This window comes from Pleurodeles waltl, chromosome 12, assembly GCF_031143425.1.
Source record: "Pleurodeles waltl isolate 20211129_DDA chromosome 12, aPleWal1.hap1.20221129, whole genome shotgun sequence".
NCBI classification, from domain to species: domain Eukaryota; kingdom Metazoa; phylum Chordata; class Amphibia; order Caudata; family Salamandridae; genus Pleurodeles; species Pleurodeles waltl.
In genome coordinates this window covers 517,836,354-517,857,609 of record NC_090451.1, presented here as the reverse complement: position 1 = coordinate 517,857,609, position 21,256 = coordinate 517,836,354, and the positions used below count along the sequence as shown (strand labels likewise).

The 21,256-nt window shown below is 45.6% G+C and overlaps 1 protein-coding gene across 9 annotated transcripts in view; it reads left to right on the top strand.

Annotated features, from left to right (window-relative positions):
• NDRG4 (NDRG family member 4) overlaps positions 1 to 21,256 on the top strand; it is a 637,307-nt gene that overhangs the window by 545,981 nt on the left and 70,070 nt on the right. For all 9 annotated transcript variants that reach the window (XM_069217404.1, XM_069217401.1, XM_069217403.1 and 6 more), the window contains 3 exons: positions 3,825 to 3,881; positions 13,215 to 13,266; positions 18,103 to 18,150. In XM_069217404.1, coding sequence (XP_069073505.1) covers positions 3,825 to 3,881; positions 13,215 to 13,266; positions 18,103 to 18,150 — 157 coding nt within the window. The remainder of the gene's footprint in view (positions 1 to 3,824; positions 3,882 to 13,214; positions 13,267 to 18,102; positions 18,151 to 21,256) is intronic.

Sequence of the window (21,256 nt, the reverse complement as noted above, 5' to 3'; positions counted from 1 at the left end):
CTCCACACTCAGTCTCCCACTGCAATACTCCCAGGAACAAGTGGACATTAGCACAATTCATACTTTTTATTTCTGAATATGCATTGGTGCTGTGCAGCAGGAAAAACAGTAAAAAGGTATCCGCAGGATGGTTCCGTTACTTTTAGTGCTTTCTGTTCCTTTTTTCATGAGCCCTGCTTTTGTGCAGTATTCCCGATTCCCCTGTAATTCCTGAGGAGCACGAGGTACCCCTGATATCCATCCTCATGTTACTAGTGATCTGATACCTGTAGCTCGTGGGGTGTGACACCGAGAGCGCGGGCTCTTGTCGCGAGTGCTACGATGAGAAGGGGGCTCCAGAATATTGGGTGAGATCTTCAGTGAAGGTCTCTTCAAACTGTGGGGGGGGGGCTGGAGGAGTGGTGTTTAAGTTCACTTTCAGAGCTCTCCCATCAAATGACCTTGCTGGAGACGCTTTGAAAAATCAGCTTGAGCTAAAAACACCCCCGGATTTTGGTGGAACCAGCAGGAAATGCAACAACGACTCTACCGTCTCAGAGACTGGATCAACTGACAGAGCCGGTGACTGCACATGGGGCCTTCCAGCACTCGTGCTTGGGGGCCAGCACTTATTTCCCCCCAACAGACTTTGATCTAGAGCATGGGTACTCACAACCATTTTCCCAGGGGCCGCACTCTTTGGTCTGTGTTGTGACCGACGGCCGCATTGTTGCTCGCAGGGCGGCAGTCGGAGGGCTGGTGGTGGGGAGGGGTAGTGGTAAAGTGGTTGTAGGGTAAGTGAAGCGTATATATCTAGTGTCTGAATTGCGCAATGTGAAACCAGAAACTTGGGTATAAACCTGGCTTCTCCACTTAACCAAATTGTGTGATCCTAGGCAAATGTTTGACTTCACTTTTCCTCCTTTTTCTTCATCATCACATATAAGAACCTTGAAATACGTCTTCAGGATGTATGCTGTGTCTGATTTAATCAAATATAATGTTGTTCGTGTACAATAGAAACCCAGCCCTCCCAAAGAGTTCACATAACAGCTGGCTTGCCTCTTAGTTCACAGTTCACATTGTTGCCAGGGTGTGGGGGAAAGGGGGATGAAAGTTTTTTAATTTATGTTTGAAAATTATCACTCTAAAAATACTTCTCAGTGCAGTGATATAATTGTGTGTACTAAGGTGAAACGGTTCTGCAGGTTGATGAAATGCACCTTTTGAATTTCAAACAGATCATACTTTTATATTTCTGCTGCACGATGTCTCTAATAATGAAGGTGTTTCTAAAGTTGAGTTCCAGGACACCCTAGTTACTCCCTTTTCAATTAGGCTCCAGCTAAATACTTGCCCGTTTAGTTAACAGTGTTTAGTGCTGGTGCCACGTCGAATAAACAGCAGCACAGTGCTGCTGTTGACATAGGGGCCGCAAGTAAATGTTTGAAGGTCCGCATGCAGGCCTCCGGCCGGACTTTGAGTATCACTGATCTAGAGCAAGACAGAAAAAAACACAAAAGGGGTGAAGAAGGGAGAAAAGAACAAAGGCAAAACAGTGCAAAGGGAGAAATCAGGGAAGAAAAACAACCTGCACAAGTGAGGTAACAGAGCAGTGAGTGTCAGGTGGCCAATTTAAGAGGCATGGGGTGGAATCAAGACTACTCACCCTTGGTATTCAGCATCCTGACCTTTGATTGTGCAGGCAGCGAGCTTCTGCGCAAAACTTTGGGCTTCGGTACTTAATCTTTTAAAAATAATGCATTGACCTGGCCCACATGCTTATGTTTCTTTATTCATCTGAGGTTGGAGTGAAGAGAAGTCTGTTTTTTGAGGAATGAGCAGAAGTCTGTTTTCCATTACAAACTTCTAAACTACAACTGGTATTCACCCTAGAAGAAGCTAAGCTCGGCCTCTGATGACAGCGGCTTGCTTAAGGTTGGCATATTTTTCTGATGCATCACTGGCTCCAGTACCACTTTGGTATGGAGTCTTGTGGTTGAACGTGTTTCCTCCTGCAGGTACTGGTGCCTGTGTGAGCCAGGGAACTGCACCCAACATGAACTGTAAATTAGAGGCCCTTCGGCTGTGGTACAAAACCCCAGACAGGTAACAAGAGGCTTTGCCTATAACAAACACTCTCCCTCCTTTACTAGTGTCCTTGCAGAATCAGTTCTGGGTGCGTTCAACAATCCACTCCATAGAGGGCACCCCTTCCTTGTCTTTCTTGTAAGTGAATTAGCAGACTTTGACCAGAGCTTGGTGCTGTCCTAAAACAGAAGAGACAGGATGAAACCTGATACAGATGTACAAGGCAAATGAGGCAGGCTCCGTGTGAGTCTACTCAAGAGAATTTGACGTGTGCGTTTGATTCATAGGCTTAATCCCACCACAGAAGTTCTACATGATGAAGGCTGTGGGGCATACTGAGAAATCCGACTAAATAATATAAAATGTGTTATTTAATTTCAGATTATTTAATTAGCATAGAAATAAAGGTTTAACTGTAGAAAAGAAGAAACTCAGTTCACCAGAAAAAATGGTTGATAGAGCTGACTGTAGCAGAAATCCTTCAAAAAGAGGAAAGAACAACCAGCAACAGAAGCGGATGATGGTCGATATGTTGGAGAAAGAGGAACAGGATGGTGGATGTTGATAACAATGCATAGTGGCAGGTACCGGGCTTGTTGAGTGACAAACCCCATTGACTTCCCTAGGGACTCATACTCTTTCAGGGAAAGTACCGGTTTACCTTTTGCTGTTCTCTTTACCTTCACCCGTTAGACTGCTAATCGTGTTCAGTGGGGAGGCATAAATAATGACTTTAATTTAAGATAATTGACCTCTAGGACCAGCCTTGGATTCCTCTTGCAGTACCCGCTGCAAAGTGTGGACCTTTCCTGATCTTAAGCTTTCCTGTCTGTCCGGGGTCCTATCATCCCACTTTGCAATACATTATAAACTCAAATAATTTAAAGCAAGTTCATAGTTGAACTAATTACTCTGATGTACATTTTTTTGCATGGCAAAAGTGAAGCAAAAGTGGCAGGTAATGTGATTAATTATGCTTGTGTCTGAGTGTCACTTTTCCAGAAGCCCCATCCTCTGGTCTACTGGGTTGACCTTTTTGTTTCTGTGTGGAAGAAAAATCTCACACTTTTTAGGTGTGCGAGCAGTTCCACCTCACTGGTTCTGGGTAACCTCTTTCTATAATGTTGCTCAGAAATAGCAGGTTCAAGATAGCGAAACCTGTAAAAGGACAGGTGGATGTGATTTTGGTTTCTTTTGAATTCCATATTGTGTTATTGTGTAAAGTTTCTTCTGTGACATTGCTCTCAGACATCCTTTTTACAGTATCTTCAAAGCAGCCACTTGAGCTACTTACATGTTTTCTTCAAGCACTTCTGTTTGAATGCTTTTCTAGAGGTGGTAATAACAAAAGTGAGGCAGCGATCTACAGCCCTTCGGATGACCTACACTTTCACTTCTTCATAGTTAAGAATCAGCATGCTGATGACTTGTATTGTGACATAAAGATGGCGGCTTACGTGTCGCAAACATTCTTTGTACAGCTTCATCCTTACACCAGACCTGGCTCAGCTGCAGAATGTTCTTTCAGATTTTAGCTGCATTGTGTCACCCACAGGGATGCAGAGAAACCGGGATATAAACCAAATACATTAACGAGACTCAGACCGGCCGCGCGAATGCATGGTTGTTTGTGAAGATCGTAAACTCGTTTTTTAGATTGCTTGTGTGATACCAATGACATCTACTTCGTTGTTATGTGTGCAGTAAGAAACCATTAAAAGGAAGTTGTTACTTCTCGCTTTTTTCTTGTACAGTCGCCGAGACCTCGAAATGAACCGGCCAGGGACAGTGCCCAACGCTAAAACACTCCGGTAAGTCCTTCAGTGGTCACAGTGTCTGAGTGCATTGATGCTCAGTAGGGAGTGCACTCTCCTGTAGGTGCGCACCTTGGGCAGGGTCTGTGTCCTTTGACGAAGCCTACACTATGATCAGTCATTACCTCTCTGATCAGGACATACTTGTACGATAAACTAATATCCACTGAGGGAATAGGCAGCTTACAATGCCAATGCAGTGTGTTTTCCACAGTTGCAGGAGGGACGGTTACATTCTCTGCTGCGAAGCCTCGCATCGCAATGAGCTCCAGCAGAATTACACTAACACTATTCCAAGCTAGCCATGGGGATATATTGGATCAACTCCCCATACCACAGGAAGCAGTAAAAACTCTTCCCTTTGACTGCGGGAGGTGGTCAGGGCCTCACTCCACAGCATTAGCTGCTCCTCCCCCCTCTAAACAAGGTTATTGGCTTTTTGGAGGAAGAAGCACTTCCCTTGCAGATGCTTTCCAGGGCATCAGTCTGGAAATTACCTCAGAACAGGCCCTCGTGCAGGTGACTGGGCTATATTGACCAGTCTTTGAGTACAGCATTCTTTTTCTGACGAACATCTAGTCTAGTTACTTAAACTTCATTTAGATCCTGTAACTTAAAGTCCGAACATGGTATTGATTTATTTGTAGTGGTTGCATTCATGTTTAAAGAAGTGGCCTCATTATGTAACAGGGTGGCAGGCATATAACATACATGGGAGAAGGGTGTGGCATTTTCACCCACTGTATGGCAGGGATGTTATAATTGTCCCGGATTTCGATAACTTTTCCAGAGTAAAACCTTTTAACCCGCCTGGGGTTGAGTGAGCTCTAAATTCACCGAAGCTAGGGAAAGTGTCTGCCTTAATAAACCTAATAATGTACAAGGGGATTTTTATTTTTACTAAGAATCTTTTTATTGAATTGTTTTAAGACAAAATAACAAAAATAATAGCTTACAAATGCTTCGAGAGGCACTAGCGACAATCATTCAATATAACAGGTAGGAACTTGGACTTGAAATAGGGAGGCCTAGGGTGTGGATAGCCAAATCCCAAGAATTGTCCTGTAAAGGGCGCATTGAGTATTAGAACTACATGGTATTACAAAGGCAGCCTGTATAATCAAACATATCGCGTAAACATAGAGTTAAACCATACATGGTAATAGAAATAACATAAATAAGAAAGTAAATAAGGATGCCATCAGGTCTACAAGACACAGGAATGATCCAGAGAGGTGCAAAATCAGGAGTAAACCCTGTGGGGGAATGAGTCGGGGGGCGGCAGACAAAAGGAAGTGGTTGATGGCGGACTACATGACAGGCAGTCTTCCTAGTGGAAAGTCTTATACATTCAGCATGAGAAGTATCGTTCAAACAGTTGAAGGGCTTTGAGTCTGGGTGGGGTAAAGCAGAGATGTTCCAATTGATTAAAGTAATTTATCAGTGGTTGTCAAATATATGTAAATTTACCATCCGTAAAAGTTACCTTATGGGATAGGTGTTCCATGGCCAAGACATGCCAACGGCATGTAAATGTAAATGTAAATTAGCACTTGTATAGCGCACTACTCACCCGTTAGGGTCTCAAGGCGCTGTACTCATACCGCTATGGAACCCCTCCTGGCTTTTCCCTGTGAAGCGCCCACTCCTGAGCACCCCCAGGGTGAAGCCAGGCATCCAAGCGCTGTTGGGGCCCTTGTGGAGATTAAGCAAGCTATTGCCCAGAGTTGCAGAGTGGGACCCATGAATTAGATTAGGCACCTAGGCCAGAATTATCTGGTCAAGGGGAATTGAGCCCAAGACCTGCCGAAGCGGGACTTGAACCCTGGTCTTGAGCCAGATCTCTGCTTCAGGGTCTGCCGCTCTAACCATTGAGCCACACTTCTCCACGTCAACGGCATGTGAGCCATTGTGCTACCAATGGGGCCAGGGACATTTTTCAATGGAGTGCAATAAGTTGAAGCATCTCCTAACATATGAGATATCAGGTGCCATTCACCATGCATCAAGGTTTTAAGTGTTGGATGTCCTATGGCAAGTATCACCATGGCGGGAGAGCTATGAAGCGGGAACCCAATGGCCCCTTTGATGTGGCTCTGAATTTCCTTTCAATAAGTGGCTATAACAGGACAAGACCACCACATGTGGAGAAAGTTGCCAGGTGCTGAATTGCAGCACCAACCGATTGGAGAGGTAGAGGGATAGATTGTGAAGAAGCATGTCGGGGTATAATATATTTTTATCAAGTTATAAGCATTCTCTCATTGCGGTATACTTCTTTATAATTTGGGAATATCCTGTCACAGTTGTTCCCATTGTTTCTGGGAGATACCAACCGTGGTATCAGAGCTTCATTGAGATTGGTAAGTGTGTGGTCACACAGGGGTCGAGTGCTGGAGTACTTGGTAAGTGCGTGAAATCAACTCCTGTGTCCCCTGGAATGAGTGCACTAGAGTCTCAAAGGGAGTGAACTGTTGTGGTGCCCCTGGAGCGTTATCTGAAAGGAGTGGCCAGTGTCTCAGTTGATAGTATTGCAGTCTAGATGACTGGGAAACCCAAACGTCCCTCCTACACAGTTCAAAGGATTTGATCTGTTTTCCCTCAGAGGTCCCGTAAGGGAAAGTGTGGGGCTGTAAGGCCGTGTGAAATACGGATTGCAGGAAAGCAGGGTGTTTGGGAAAGGTGGTCAGTGTCCTCCTGAGACCTACTCTATCCCACACAATAAGGACTGTTTTGGTAGGAGTGGCAATATAAGCGCTGCGCGGCCTGCAGTATTTAGGCAGTCATGCCAAATCCCAGAGTGGGTGGCACGTCACTGCTTAGTCCATGTGAAACTAGTGTTTCTCACTTTCATGGACGACCATCTCTGAATTATAGGACAAATGTGCCGCCCAATAGTATTCGAGGAGGTTGGGGCACACCAACCCCCTCCAATCTTTGTGGAGCGTTAGTATAGTGCCCCCAACCCTCTCCCCACCCTTGCCGTATCAGGGCTAGGAGCAAGGATGCAGGTTGGGTAAGCAAGAGCTCATCTGCAAATGTTATCCTGTGGCCTCATCCTCCAAAGGGAATGCCTGGGATGTTGTGTGCTCTAAGGATAATAATCGCTAGGGCGAAGTGCAGAGGTGAAAGGGGGCAGCCCTGCCTGGTGCCCCTTGCCAGATGGATTGGTGGTGATACTTGCCCATTAACGTGGATCTTGGCTGTAGGAGAGAAAAATGTCGCCATTATCCTTGAAAACTCGGTCAAAGGCTTTCTCCACGTCTAGCGAGAGCAAGCAGGCAAGAATGTTGTCCACTCCCTGTCCCTGGTGAATAAAGACAACTTGGTGTGGGTCTGTCGGGCCTGGTGTAACAGACCAGGAAGATACGGTTCTAATCTGTTGGGCAAAATATTTGGTGTAGATTTTGGCATCTGTTTTCAAAAGAGCTATTGGTCGATACGAGGCGCACAAGGAGAGATTTTTGCCCGGCTTCAGGATAAGTAATACTTCCTCTGCCACCATGATGGGGCTGAGACCTATATCTTCTGTAAATGTATTGACTAAAGACAGCATGTAGTCTTGAATATGAGAAGGGAATTTACACTAGAATGCCACTAGAATGCCACAGTTAGACCTTCAAGGCCGGGGATTTTGCCCATCAGGAATTCCCTAAGGGCTCTGTAGTTCCTCCAAGGTGATAGGGGCTTCTAGGAGTTCAGAGTGGTGGAGGTCTAGAGTCTCCCAAGGGCATTCCCTAAGATGCGAGTGTGTTTGTGTGTTTATCTGAGAAGTATCATCCCCATTGTAGAGGGTCTGGTAGAATTCTCGAAATGCCTGGGATTGTGCTTGTTCATTAATAGCCCATGGCCCATCCCCGATTTTAATCTTAGCTATGTGTGTTGGTGCAATTGCATGCCAGAAGGGTTCTTACCTTCCCCCCCACCCCCTTTTCCCCCCTCACCACCCAAGTACCTCTGTTTCAAAGCCAGCAGGGACCTCTCAGCCTTGTTCGTGCAATGGGCCTTCATTTGTCCTCTTAATAGTGCTAGTTGTCATTTATTGCGCCTGGATGGGACAGTATGATCAAGAAAATCTGTGAGGCCAGACTTGACCACTCTGGCTTCCCGTGCTTGGACAATGGCGATGGAGGAAATAACGCCTCCTATGGTGGCTGAACTCTGTCCCAGAGTACATGCCCTGAAATCTCTGGTTGAGCGTGGGTGGTGAAATATTCAGATATCTCCTTTTGGATCTCTGCCACGTCAACTGGTTCTCGGAGGCATTGCAGGTGTAGACACCAGCGAGACTGGGCTGAGATGGGAGCCCCTGTGCTAGCCAGTGTAATCTCTAGGTGTGCATGGTCTGAAATGTAAATGTCAGTAATGGTGGCACAGTCTAGCACACGCTCTAAGCTGGGAGTGAGGAAGAGGAAGTCAATACATAAATAAAAAGTATGGACGTTGGAGTAGAATGGGTAGTCACGTACCTCTGGGTGTTTGTAACACCAAGTGTCCACTAGGCCCAATGCCGCGAGGTCCCGATTAATGGCTGCGGACATCGCCCCTGTTCCCTGAAATGATGCAGTGCTACAGTCCAAAGTCTCCCCCACCACAATGTCACCCCCCTCTTGATTTACTTGATCGCGTATGATGTTCCTGGGATACATGTCTTGAGATTGATTGGGGGCACACAGGTTCAGGAGAGAAAGCGGATTGGAGGCCCATTGAACTGTGAGTTTCAGGAAGCCCACCTGTCATCTCTTACGGTCTGCAAGACCTTGGAGCAGAAGGTAGCTTTACACAGGATTCAAGCTCCAGCTGTTTTAGTCATAGCATGAGTCCAATAACGAATAGGGTACCTTCGGTGGTACAATGCAAGAAGTGTTGTGCTGGAGAAGGTGGGTTTCCTGTAAAAAATAAACATTTGGGTCCTGTAAGAGGAGGTAGCCCCACACCTGTCATCGTTTCTTAGGTGCATTTAAGCCCCGTACATATAGAGATAGGATCTTGGAGGTTAAAGCACTAGTTTTGGGGGTTGGGTATTATGTGGGGCCTCATGTAGGAGCCAAGAACATACCATGTGGATATCGAGGAGGCAAGGATCCGTCCCAGGGTCAAGGAGATATGTGTGAGCCAAAAAAGAAGGTTTAGGGGAGAAAACGGCCAATGTCACTAGGAAGCGGACGATATACGGTCAACCCGGTGCCTAGCGCATTCCTGTTATGGGGTAGGGGTGGCAAGCAAAAGAAACGATACAGTAAGGCTTGTCTCTCCAGCTTGCAAGACAACCTAGAGAAAAAATAAAGAAATAACATTTAAACATAAACATTAGAGGGCCAACCGGGCCCTGTTACTTCATTTAAGTCTGTAAATCACCAACACATCAATGTGCAAGCCATTCCAGAGAAGTCACTCTATTAAGGGTTGAATTGAGGGGGAAACGTGGAGATATTGGAAATCCTCGGGCCCAGACTCCCCCTGCCAGCAGGTGCCAAGATGGGGGATAGTCCAAGGGTGGCCATAAGCTTCCCTAAGTGGCCGAGTCATCGGGAACAGCCACGCCTGCTGCTGCACTCCTCGCCCCAGGCATTTTGAGGAGAGGTTCAGCATTGAAGGCTTGGGCTCTCTGTGTTTTTGTTAAGAACTTCTCCAATGTTTCAGGCAAAGTTTAAAGAAGTTAACAAATAGGGCCTGAAGTAACAAGTTGCTGTCCATAGCAGAGCATTGGCAGCTATAGCTGTATACATTAGACCAAGGCAAAAGTCCATAGAGTAGGGAAGGAGCTCCTCCATATTACGAAGATGGTAGCTAACATCCTTTTTTGTTTCAAAGGAGACAAGGTCCCTGCTGTGTTTAGTAGAGCATCAAGATTACAGCGTGGTCCACCTGGGTTTAAGAGCTGTGCGTGGGGAAGATTGAGATGGGGCAGGGCTGCTCTCGTGTGAGTCTATCTTCAAGTTCAAAAGCTGTTTAGCTTCCTTTAATGAGCAGAGGATCCAGCGCTTGCCCTCCCAGGTAAAGATGATAGTGAAGGAGTCGCCCCATTGATAGCAAATATTGAGCTCTCAGCTTGTCAGTGATAGGTTTGAATGTCTCTGCATCGTTGCACGGTGGTAGGTGCAATGTCCTGGAAGAGTTGCACATAATGGCTAAAAAAAGACCAGATTCGCCTTTGTTCTTGCAGCTTGGAGGAGTTTTTCTTTTTCAGTGAAAAAGTGCACCCACGTGAGAATGTCCGGGGTTGCGTGATGGTGTCCCGGTGGAGGGGCCACACAGTGAGCTGTGTTAGAGCTATGGAGATGCATCATCATCATCCCTCCTGATTGCATGCTGCAGATCCGTGATGAAAGCCATGATCTCCACATTCTCTGCCCCATTGGGGATGCCCCTAACGCGTGTGTTGTTTCCCCTTCCTCTATTCTCCCGGTTCTCCTGTTTCAGTTGCAGTTCAATCTTTTGTTCCTCCAATGTTGAAATCCTGAGTCATAAAACTTCCAGTTCTTCTGAGCAGGCATCAACAGTTTGTTCCAGGTTGTCAACATGCCTCCCTCCCCTGGTCGTTAACCTCACACCTAAGCTGAAGAGCAAAGAGTCTGGCAGCTGGAAATGATGGGCCCAGCCCAGATGCCCTTCTGATGAAGAGCTGTGGCGTCACTGCAGGGCTTGTCGGCTGCGATTGGGGGCACTCCTCTAATGGCTGGCAGGGTCGGGCACTCAGTCATCGCCAAAGCTGAGATTCCACTGTCTTGGTGCTGTTTAAAGGCTAAGGCGGTGAACACGATCTGGAGATGCTGAGAAACGCGTCTTACTCTATAGCTAGCATAGCCACACCCTCCACAAGGAGATTTTTAAAGTAACTGTCTAGTGTTTTTGTCTGGCTTTATACTAAAAATAGGCAGTGCCATATTTAGGTCTCGTTTTATATCAGGGATCTGCAGGAGAACTGAAGTCCCCATATGCAAAAAAGGTGATATCACAGACCCAGGCCACTATCATCAGTATCGCTCTTTGATTGCCTTGAAAAAAACTTTGTGAGACTTGTCTTTCAGACTTCCCAGATGTGGGCTGAGAAACAAAGGATCTTCACTAAGCCACAGCTGGGGTTCCAAAAGGGAATGGGGACAGTCGACCTGTCATTTTGCCTGAAAGTAATTATGAAATGTATGTACCTTAAAAATCAGACAACCTATTAAACATTTTTTGATTTTAAAAGTGCTTTTATTGTGGTGGCGAAACCTCGAGTGATTAATATCATGAAGACAATGGGGTTTGACTCACAGCTGATAGTTGGTACTCTCTGCTTCTTGGTACTATGACTTGTATCCAACAGAATTTGGACAGAACATTTTCAAGGGAATTCACCAGTACTGAATTGAACTTTTTATGAACATCCGTAATCCTCCCCTAAAGGCAATCCAGTCCAACGTCCTAAATTGGAATTTGTTCAAGTCCCAATGCTGCAATATACAAACAAAGCAGTTTTATGCACCCACACGGAAAATGAACTCAAGCTGCTTCTGGCAGTGTTTGAAAAGTTCTGCACTGAATCTAGGATTATTATTAACATGAAGAAATAGGAATCTAAGATACTGGCTTTGGGTTCCAACCGAACGATGATAGAGTTTTTTTCTCAGCAAAGCTAGACATTTGATTTTCCACGTCTGTTAAGGGGATCCCACCATTGGAAATATCTACAGATATTTCGAGCGCAGAAGTCACTGATTTACACTCCTTCAGCTCAACTTTTGTTAGTTGTGCTTTTTCAGCCACATTGACTGTTTATAGAGCTAGGTGCCCTGTTAAATCGCTTTACGGGCAGTATTTTGGAACTGTCAAAAGTGAACTATCTGACAACGTTTTCGAAATAAGTTTTTCACATCACTATTGTCACTTTCTCAAGCCAACCCCCATTTCGCTCCTCATGAATGGAAGGGTATCTTAGTGTTTCTCACCTTGCTCTGCTTAGACCTCTACCTTTTTTATTACAGTCCTGAGACTAACCGTGATGGGGCCATGCTCAGAGGTTTTATGAGAGATTGTCTTTCTAGGGAGGTCATCTCAAAGCTTCTGCGGTTTAAGCACAAAAAACCCTCGTGCTGTAATTTGGATCTTACTGATATGTGGTCCTCATCTGGCGCATCCAAGTTCGCTGAATAGCTCGAGAAGTGCAATCGGGGTTCACATCGTTGAAACCCAGAGGCAATACATATCCCGCCACTAAAAAGCTCTTAATAAGATTATTAGTTTGTCTATTTTATATGCAGCGTTTTAAAGTATATATTTATGGTTGTATTTGTGTCTTGATGAGCTTTTAAAACTTTTTTATCTAACATTTTGTAATGGTTTAATGAGTTTATGGGTTTTTCATCTGAGTAAACATTGCCTTTTAATGAAATAATTGTTCTAGAAAAACTTTGAAAGCGGTCATACAAATCAGAGGGTGAGATCAGGGATGCATGGGTCAGACTGGGATGGAAAACCGGAGCTAGGAGGAAAAAAGTAAAGCTGTCCCTGTGTGATGCACTCTAGGCTGATGGAAAGCACCTGCAGCTCACGCCTCGATTAGTAGCTTAATAGCATCTAGCCCCTGGCATCACGAGGAACAGCAGTCGCAGCATGAGACCTGGTGTATTGAGGAGCAGTTTAATAGCAGCCCGCACCTTGAGTAACAGAGAGTAGTCTAATATCGTGGTTCTTAACTTTTTGACTGCCGTGGACCCCCACTGGATCATTACTGGAATTCAAGGACGCCCCCACCACTGAATCATTATTGGAAGCCGGAGACCTCCAACCTAAGCAATTTCTATGATTTGAACCCCCAAACCACACACAGAAATATGTATACACTACACAAATGCCCAAATAGTGTAATATTTACTTTAATTCACAATCAGATTTGGAAAAGTTTTCAAAATTTCAATTGAGCTTCTTTTTTTGTACATACTTTATTGATTTTCATGTATTAATTTTAAAATTATTTAATTTTGTAAACAGTTGTGGACCCCCTGAAGAAACCTTGTGGACCCCCTACGGGGTCCCCTGACCACAAGTTAAGAACCACTGGTCTAATGCATCCAGGAACCTTGGGAGATGGAGCACCCTTGGGTGGTGAGGGGCGGTGTAGTGATATTTAGCACCCTTGAGTGACGGGGAGGAGCGTAGTGGCATTTAGCACACTTGGCTGATGTGGAGCGGTTAATGGTAGATAGCATTGAGGGTCAATGAGGGACAGTCTAATGGCGCCTCGCCCCACCGTGTAATGGAGGGGAGTTGTGGCTAGCTCCCCAGGGTGTAGGGGAGTGTTGTCTGACTACACAGTGCTCACTCCCATGTCGTTTGTCGTTGCAGCCCTCCAGTGATGCTCGTCGTGGGAGACAACGCACCAGCGGAAGAGGGAGTGGTGAGTGATGAAACAAAGGGAACCTGGCTGCTTCATTGCCACCCAACACGCCCCTTGCTTCACCTCATAACACTACCAACTACTCAGCCTATCCTGCAGCCCACCCCTCTCAGCACAGTGCACATTGTGTGGCCTCCTACTATCACTGCTGACGTCAGATCATGCAAATACACCTCTTTCAGGCGTTTCGCACCAAGGCCAGCTAAGTATGCGCTGGCGCTGGACTATTTTGCACCAGTTTGCATTTGTACCTACATACAAAATGTCATTTTTACACTGATTAGTCGGTGTATATGTCATTTTTTGCAAACATCACTATAAAACTGCTTTGTATAGATTCAAAATTACTCTTGGCAGCACTACATTACCCAGCAGTGGTTTAATTAAGCTGATCTGGCTCCTGGTTTCCAGCACCCTCGCCTTCTTCCTCTTAAAAACATACCTTCAAGAGCTCCTGCAATCCTCAGTGAATAATCAAGGTACTGCTCAACTCTGCTGTACTCCTTTGCTATCACAGTGCACACTCCGGGTTTGTAGTTCCCTTTCAGTGCACACTGCTGGTGTCTCCTCCCTTATTGTGTGATTGCTGGTCTCTTCTCCCTTTCAGTGCACATTGCTGGTGTCTCCTCCCTTGTTGTGGGCGTTGCTGGTCTCTTCTCCCTTATTGTGGGCGTTGCTGGTCTCTTCTCCCTTATTGTGGGCATTGCTGGCCTCTTCTCCCCTTCAGTGCACACTACTGGTCTCTTCTCCCTTATTGTGGGCATTGCTGGCCTCTTCTCCCTTTCAGTGCACACTGCTGGTGTCTCCTCCCTTATTGTGGGCATTGCTGGCCTCTTCTCCCTTTCAGTGCACACTGCTGGTGTCTTCTCCCTTATTGTGTGATTGCTGGCCTCTTCTCCCATTCAGTGCACACTGCTGGTGTCTCTCCCTTATTGTGTGATTTCTGGCCTCTTCTCCCATTCAGTGCACACTGCTGGTGTCTCTCCCTCATTGTGCGATTGCTGCCCTCTTCTCCCTTTCAGTACACATTGCTGGTGTCTCCTCCCTTGTTGTGGGCGTTGCTGGTCTCTTCTCCGTTATTGTGGGCGTTGCTGGTCTCTTCTCCCTTATTGTGGGCATTGCTGGTCTCTTCTCCCTTATTGTGGGCATTGCTGGTCTCTTCTCCCTTATTGTGGGCATTGCTGGCCTCTTCTCCCTTTCAGTGCACACTGCTGGTCTCTTCTCCCTTATTGTGTGATTGCTGGCCTCTTCTCCCTTTCAGTGCACACTGCTGGTCTCTTCTCCCTTATTGTGTGATTGTTGGCCTCTTCTCCCTTTCAGTGAACACTGCTGGTCTCTTCGCCCTTATTGTGTGATTGCTGGCCTCTTCTCCATTTCAGTGCACACTACTGGTCTCTTCTCCCTTATTGTGGGCGTTGCTGGCCTCTTGTCCCTTTCAGTACACATTGCTGGTGTCTCCTCCCTTGTTGTGGGCGTTGCTGGTCTCTTCTCCGTTATTGTGGGCGTTGATGGTCTCTTCTCCCTTATTGTGGGCATTGCTGGTCTCTTCTCCCTTATTGTGGGCATTGCTGGCCTCTTCTCCCTTTCAGTGCACACTGCTGGTCTCTTCTCCCTGATTGTGTGATTGCTGGCCTCTTCTCCCTTTCAGTGCACACTGCTGGTCTCTTCTCCCTTATTGTGTGATTGCTGGCCTCTTCTCCCTTTCAGTGAACACTGCTGGTCTCTTCGCCCTTATTGTGTGATTGCTGGCCTCTTCTCCATTTCAGTGCACACTACTGGTCTCTTCTCCCTTATTGTGGGCGTTGCTGGCCTCTTGTCCCTTTCAGTGCACACTGCTTGTGTCTCTCCCTCATTGTGCGATTGCTGCCCTCTTCTCCCTTTCAGTACACATTGCTGGTGTCTCCTCCCTTGTTGTGGGCGTTGCTGGTCTCTTCTCCGTTATTGTGGGCGTTGCTGGTCTCTTCTCCCTTATTGTGGGCATTGCTGGTCTCTTCTCCCTTATTGTGGGCATTGCTGGTCTCTTCTCCCTTATTGTGGGCATTGCTGGCCTCTTCTCCCTTTCAGTGCACACTGCTGGTCTCTTCTCCCTTATTGTGTGATTGCTGGCCTCTTCTCCCTTTCAGTGCACACTGCTGGTCTCTTCTCCCTTATTGTGTGATTGTTGGCCTCTTCTCCCATTCAGTGAACACTGCTGGTCTCTTCGCCCTTATTGTGTGATTGCTGGCCTCTTCTCCATTTCAGTGCACACTACTGGTCTCTTCTCCCTTATTGTGGGCGTTGCTGGCCTCTTGTCCCTTTCAGTGCACACTGCTGGTGTCTCCTCCCTTATTGTGGGCGTTGCTGGCCTCTTCTCCCTTTCAGTACACATTGCTGGTGTCTCCTCCCTTGTTGTGGGCGTTGCTGGTCTCTTCTCCGTTATTGTGGGCGTTGATGGTCTCTTCTCCCTTATTGTGGGCATTGCTGGTCTCTTCTCCCTTATTGTGGGCATTGCTGGCCTCTTCTCCCTTTCAGTGCACACTGCTGGTCTCTTCTCCCTGATTGTGTGATTGCTGGCCTCTTCTCCCTTTCAGTGCACACTGCTGGTCTCTTCTCCCTTATTGTGTGATTGCTGGCCTCTTCTCCCTTTCAGTGAACACTGCTGGTATCTTCGCCCTTATTGTGTGATTGCTGGCCTCTTCTCCATTTCAGTGCACACTACTGGTCTCTTCTCCCTTATTGTGGGCGTTGCTGGCCTCTTGTCCCTTTCAGTGCACACTGCTGGTGTCTCCTCCCTTATTGTGGGCGTTGCTGGCCTCTTCTCCCTTTCAGTGCACACTACTGGTCTCTTCTCCCTTATTGTGGGCATTGCTGGCCTCTTCTCCCTTTCAGTGCACATTGCTGGTCTATTCTCCCTTATAGTGCAGTGATCACTGCCAGCTCTTCTCCCTCACAGAGCTCACTGCTGGGCTAGTCTCGTCTCCCTTACAGTAAACTCTGCTGGTCTCTTCTTCCTTAGGGTGTACACGGCTGGTCTTTCCTACTCATGGCGCAGAGGGCTGTTTTCTTCTCCCTTGCGCATGATGCTGTCTCCCCTCAGAATTTGTGTAGTTTGTTGATGTCACTGTGCAGTCACAGTAAACACTACTGATTTCACAATTTCTATACATTCTTGATCACACGAGTACCCTCCAGAGATTGTGCCTGCTTTGTCTCCTACAAAAGAAGCAGCCGAGCCAAGCCCTTTAGATGTGAACTACGAGTAACCTGCTCATGGAAGCTCACAGGAAGGCTTCACCACAATCCCTTGTGGGTGTATTGTAGACAGTACTAGGTCCCAGAGGATTGCGTCCTCTGAAATTACAGTACTAACCTTATTTTCAAGAGCCCTGTGCCAGCTCATTGCTTGGCATGCCACAAAAAATGCCTGTGTTTGAGCCACGCAGATTGCGTATAGACATATATATTCATTCTCCAGTCTCACTACTCCAAGAAACTCCAGGTCATGAGTCACACATTCATCCTGCTCTGGCATTTTGGGGTCATAGTAGGTTTCCAAAGCCACAAGGAGAAGAAGTAAACTGGCAGGTGCCTCTCGCCACTCCCACTGAGTTATGCTCACACGGAGTCAGATGTTAGGACCCAGACAAACCTGTCAAAGAATCTCATCTGCAGGTGAGAATGGAGAGCCCTGCCCGGACCCCGAAATCAGTACATGCACAGAGTATTGCTATTGCACAACAGAGGGATTGTATTGTTCTCTGCTACAAATAACGCGAATAAGAATTATCACCATAATTATTAATAATTCAGTGAATAAAATGAATTAAAGGAGAACTCTAAATACACCCCAATCATATTTCATCACACCCCCATAAACAATTAGTTCACACCCTGTCTATGTTGTGACTAGCCGCTTTACAGCTTTGTTTATTTTAGAACACCTATGCTGAGGTATTTAAAGTCCTGCATACCTTTATGCCATCAGGCTTGAAGTCAGAGATGCACCTCTCAGCATCCTTCTGGCATCCACTCCCTCTGCGTTGCCATGCCACGGTTACTAGTAAACTTGTATGCCTTTTCACATATCCTAGTCCACGGAGCACATGAGGGTTGACTTGTTTTTGTCTCGTGTTATTGTTATACAGGACCTTAAACATTGTTTTCTTTAAGATTCCAGTAAGCATACAGAGGGTCCCACTATTGTATCCATTCCGTTCCTTTCGCACGTAACCCCACCTGGCCTTTCTTACTTGCAGAGCAGATCCACAGCTCCAGGAAATAGAGATGGCTGCACAGAGTCTAAAAAATAATTATCCGGCTTGTTGACATGAGCAACAGAACATTTTTGTCTACAGCTGAAAGTCCCACTTTCACCTTGAACAGGCCTATCCTCTAAGCCCTAAACTGCTGTCCCGCCCTTAGGTGCATGACATATACAAACTGTAATCGTGTTAACTTACAGCAAGGTTTCTGCTCCATATACCATCACATAAACATATACGCCATGCACCATGGAACCCTTAGTTTCGTTTTCCCATTATGGGCCTGATTTAGAGTCTGGCAGAGGGGTTCCTCCGTCACAAACGTGATGGACATCCTGTTCGCTGTATTACAGGTCCCATAGGCAATAATGGATGTCACTTACGTTTGTGCCGGAGTAAACCCCTCCGCCAGACTCTAAATCATTCTCTATATATCTGACCAGGCATGTAAAGTGCTATTGGCCTACATAAAAGACTAGACTAATGTGTCAACCATGAGATGAGGCCAAAAAACAGCGATGTAGTCATACATTGCTTAGTGATTGTTTCTCTGTACATCTCAAGGTTTTTTTATTTTTTATTTATTTATTTACAGGTTGAATGCAACTCCAAATTGGACCCGACGAACACCACTTTCCTGAAGGTAACGTGTCCTAGCCAGCATCCTTCCCAAGTGCTCTTATTGTGCACGTGCCCACAGAGGCAAACGCGCCTAGAACGGAGTCTGAGGGTTCTCAGGAGTCTAGAACAACTGACATCGGGAGAGCTTGGCTGCCCCATGTAATAATCAGCATCCTCAGCGAGGCCTTGCATTTTAGCCAACTACGCTTTGGTTTCTGGGAGATTTATGGCAATAATTATAAAAGGTCATGTGAAACTACAAGAGGGACTGATAGCTTTGAATGGCCAAACGGTCTGGGTCCTGGTATGTCAGATGTCATTCGGAGATGCGAGTCCTCGGCTGCGTCTTCAACTGACTTTAATTACATTCATCTTCGGATTTCCCACATTTGTAAATCTGCTTCTGAGCACAAGGTCTTATGTAGAATATTTGCTCTCGGGCATCTGATCAGAAGAACCTTGAAACACAGCCTGCTTGTATCATGACCCCCCTGTTGCGATTGAAGTAAGGGTACACACAAGAAGAAGGGGTACACTTAGGCTCCTTTTCGACAATATTTAGTCCAGAGAGCGGCTAAAACTGGGGCCACTGAGTCTGTAGGTTTCATTGTATACAAAGTATTTTTGAAGTAGCTAAGCAAGACTTTTCTCCCTCCTTGCCCACCCGATTTCCACTTCGCAGTAAATCAGAACTCTCAAAGTCCCGCTTTGCCTTCTGTTATACCTCAGACACGAAAACCAGAATTCAAAGATTTAAAACTGGCACCACACCTAACTTTTGACTTTCATGTTTTTTTTATCTTGGATCTTAAACATTAATGCAAGATTGATGTAAGACATGCAACAGGTTACAGCAATTTTAATCATATTAAAATGTCTCACTTTCCAGGCTTGCAGTACTCCTGTAGCAGCCTGCATGATTTTCAAAGCATAAAACATATGTAAACGCACTTCTCAATAAAAAAAAAAATATTACTCGCTCAGAAAAGTGCGGTTATAATAATTTCCTCCTGGAATCTAAACGATGCAAAAAGTCCTCGACATTATCCTGCTTCTGCTCGGGTTTTGCTCTCCCGTTGTGGAATATCCTCGCTATGAGAATGAGATGGGGCCCTCCTTTACTCCCTTCAGTAAAGGTTAAATCAAGCCGAGCCTCCACAGAATGTAGCGTGAACATGAAAGTATACACATACTAACATGCCTGTGCAAGCTAGACTAATTCTTGAGGCTTATTATGTAATGATCTAATTGGTTCACATTGTGTTATATCATCGTATTGTAATATATACAGCAGAATACTCTCTGCCTTAAGGTATTCCGTTTTAAGCACTCTCACATCCACTTGGATTATTTCCATGCTATATTAAAAAATCCTAAATAAATGTGACTTCTACTCAAAGTGAAGAGCAGGTGGTGTGGCTCTCCAGGACAGCATGGTTAATCAGCCTGGACTCTCTGAGTAGTAGCGTTGTGGATACAACCTCTGCCTGGTACATGAGTGCCCTGCCACTTATTCCATTCATGCCTGTTGTGTTCTATGCTCCTGTGAGCTGCAGAATCAGCAGCTCCTCCGCTGATAGCAGTTCTTGAAGCTGGTGCGAAAGCCATGTTGGCTGCAATGTCTGCCTCAGCCAGCAGTCTAGCTCTTCGCTGTGAGGCACCTCTCTGTGCTTCAGGGAGGAGGGAGCAACAGAACAGTCAATAATACAAAATATGTATACATCTAGATTTCCCCTAATTTGCAGAAGCCATGCGCAATGTGCACTGAAAATGGCTCGGGGCTATTTGACACTGTATAGTGTAATGAATGAGCTGGTCAGTAAAAAAATGTTTGCAATGAATACTTTTGTAGCAAGTTTGGTGTTTTGTATTCGTTAATCCTCAAACTAGGTTCCAGACTGTGCCATTGATCTGAGCTGCAGAATTCCATATTTGTTCCCATCATTGAAGCCGTTGAGCATTGTCTGTGCCTCGAACTGTAGCCCCGTGTCATTCCATGGCTGGAACACAACACCCAGATCCGCCCTGCATCTCAGTCCTGACATGCAGCATTCCCAGTTAATCCATGCCTGGGAGCCACCAATCCTCTCTCCCGCGTTATCACAGTTCTAACTGCTGGACTCTGAAAAGGGATTCCAGAGCTGCCCTTAAAAAGCTGAAATGAAATAGCTCAGAAAATATTTAGTTTATTAGAAACAATTTAGTCAGAATGATTTTCACAGAAATTTCTGAAATATTTATCAAATATCGGCTTGGAAACAAAATATATGTGCTGAATTTCTCAGTTAAAAAAATAGTTACAATTGTATACACAAAAACCCGCCAATGAAATTGTAAAAAGGTGTGTATTAAAGCTTTCATGATGGAAAAACACAAAATGACTTACAATAGTTTTGCTAATTAAACAGTGTTGTCTGTTACTTCTATTTTGAATATTGTCTCCACATTATTTGCTGTGAAGTAATTTCTGTCAATGTTTTTTTTACCAAAACTACTTATTTCTGTCAATCCAATTTTATATACTCATGGCTTTTGATCAAGTTGTGTCATACAACATTTTTTTATATTTGTAATATCAAGTGATTTGTTTCATTGGTTTGTGTTAATCATGTTTACACCCCTTATAGTACTTTGAGCCCGACCAAATGTGCCCCACGGCTTTTGCCCCTAAGCCTGACCTGAGGTTCCAGTTCTTTAACCCAAACAAGGCTTTGATAATGTACCCCATTCAAGACCTACAGCATCCCTCCTATATGTCACAAAGCTTGACAAATGCCCCTAGACTCCAACCTGAAGAATACTGAAAGAGACACTTCCCACGGAGAGCCATAATTGGGGCGAACTGCACTAGTGGGCCGAACTGCACCAAAACTGCACTAGCAGTTTGTGTAAGGCCGGGTAACATCAGTACATATAATTTGGTAGCCTCATATATATGGGCTACTTGGCCCTGTTTGCGGGAGTTACCAGCCAAGCTGGGATTGACTGAATTATAAGATCTTATAAGGCCCCAGGTTTATGCCTTTGTGAGCTGGAGCTGTCTACTCCCTCATGTATAAATGGGCTGGCGTCAATAGCCATATTCAATACCTTGCTGCAGCAAACTGTTGTATGTTTGATCACCTCCT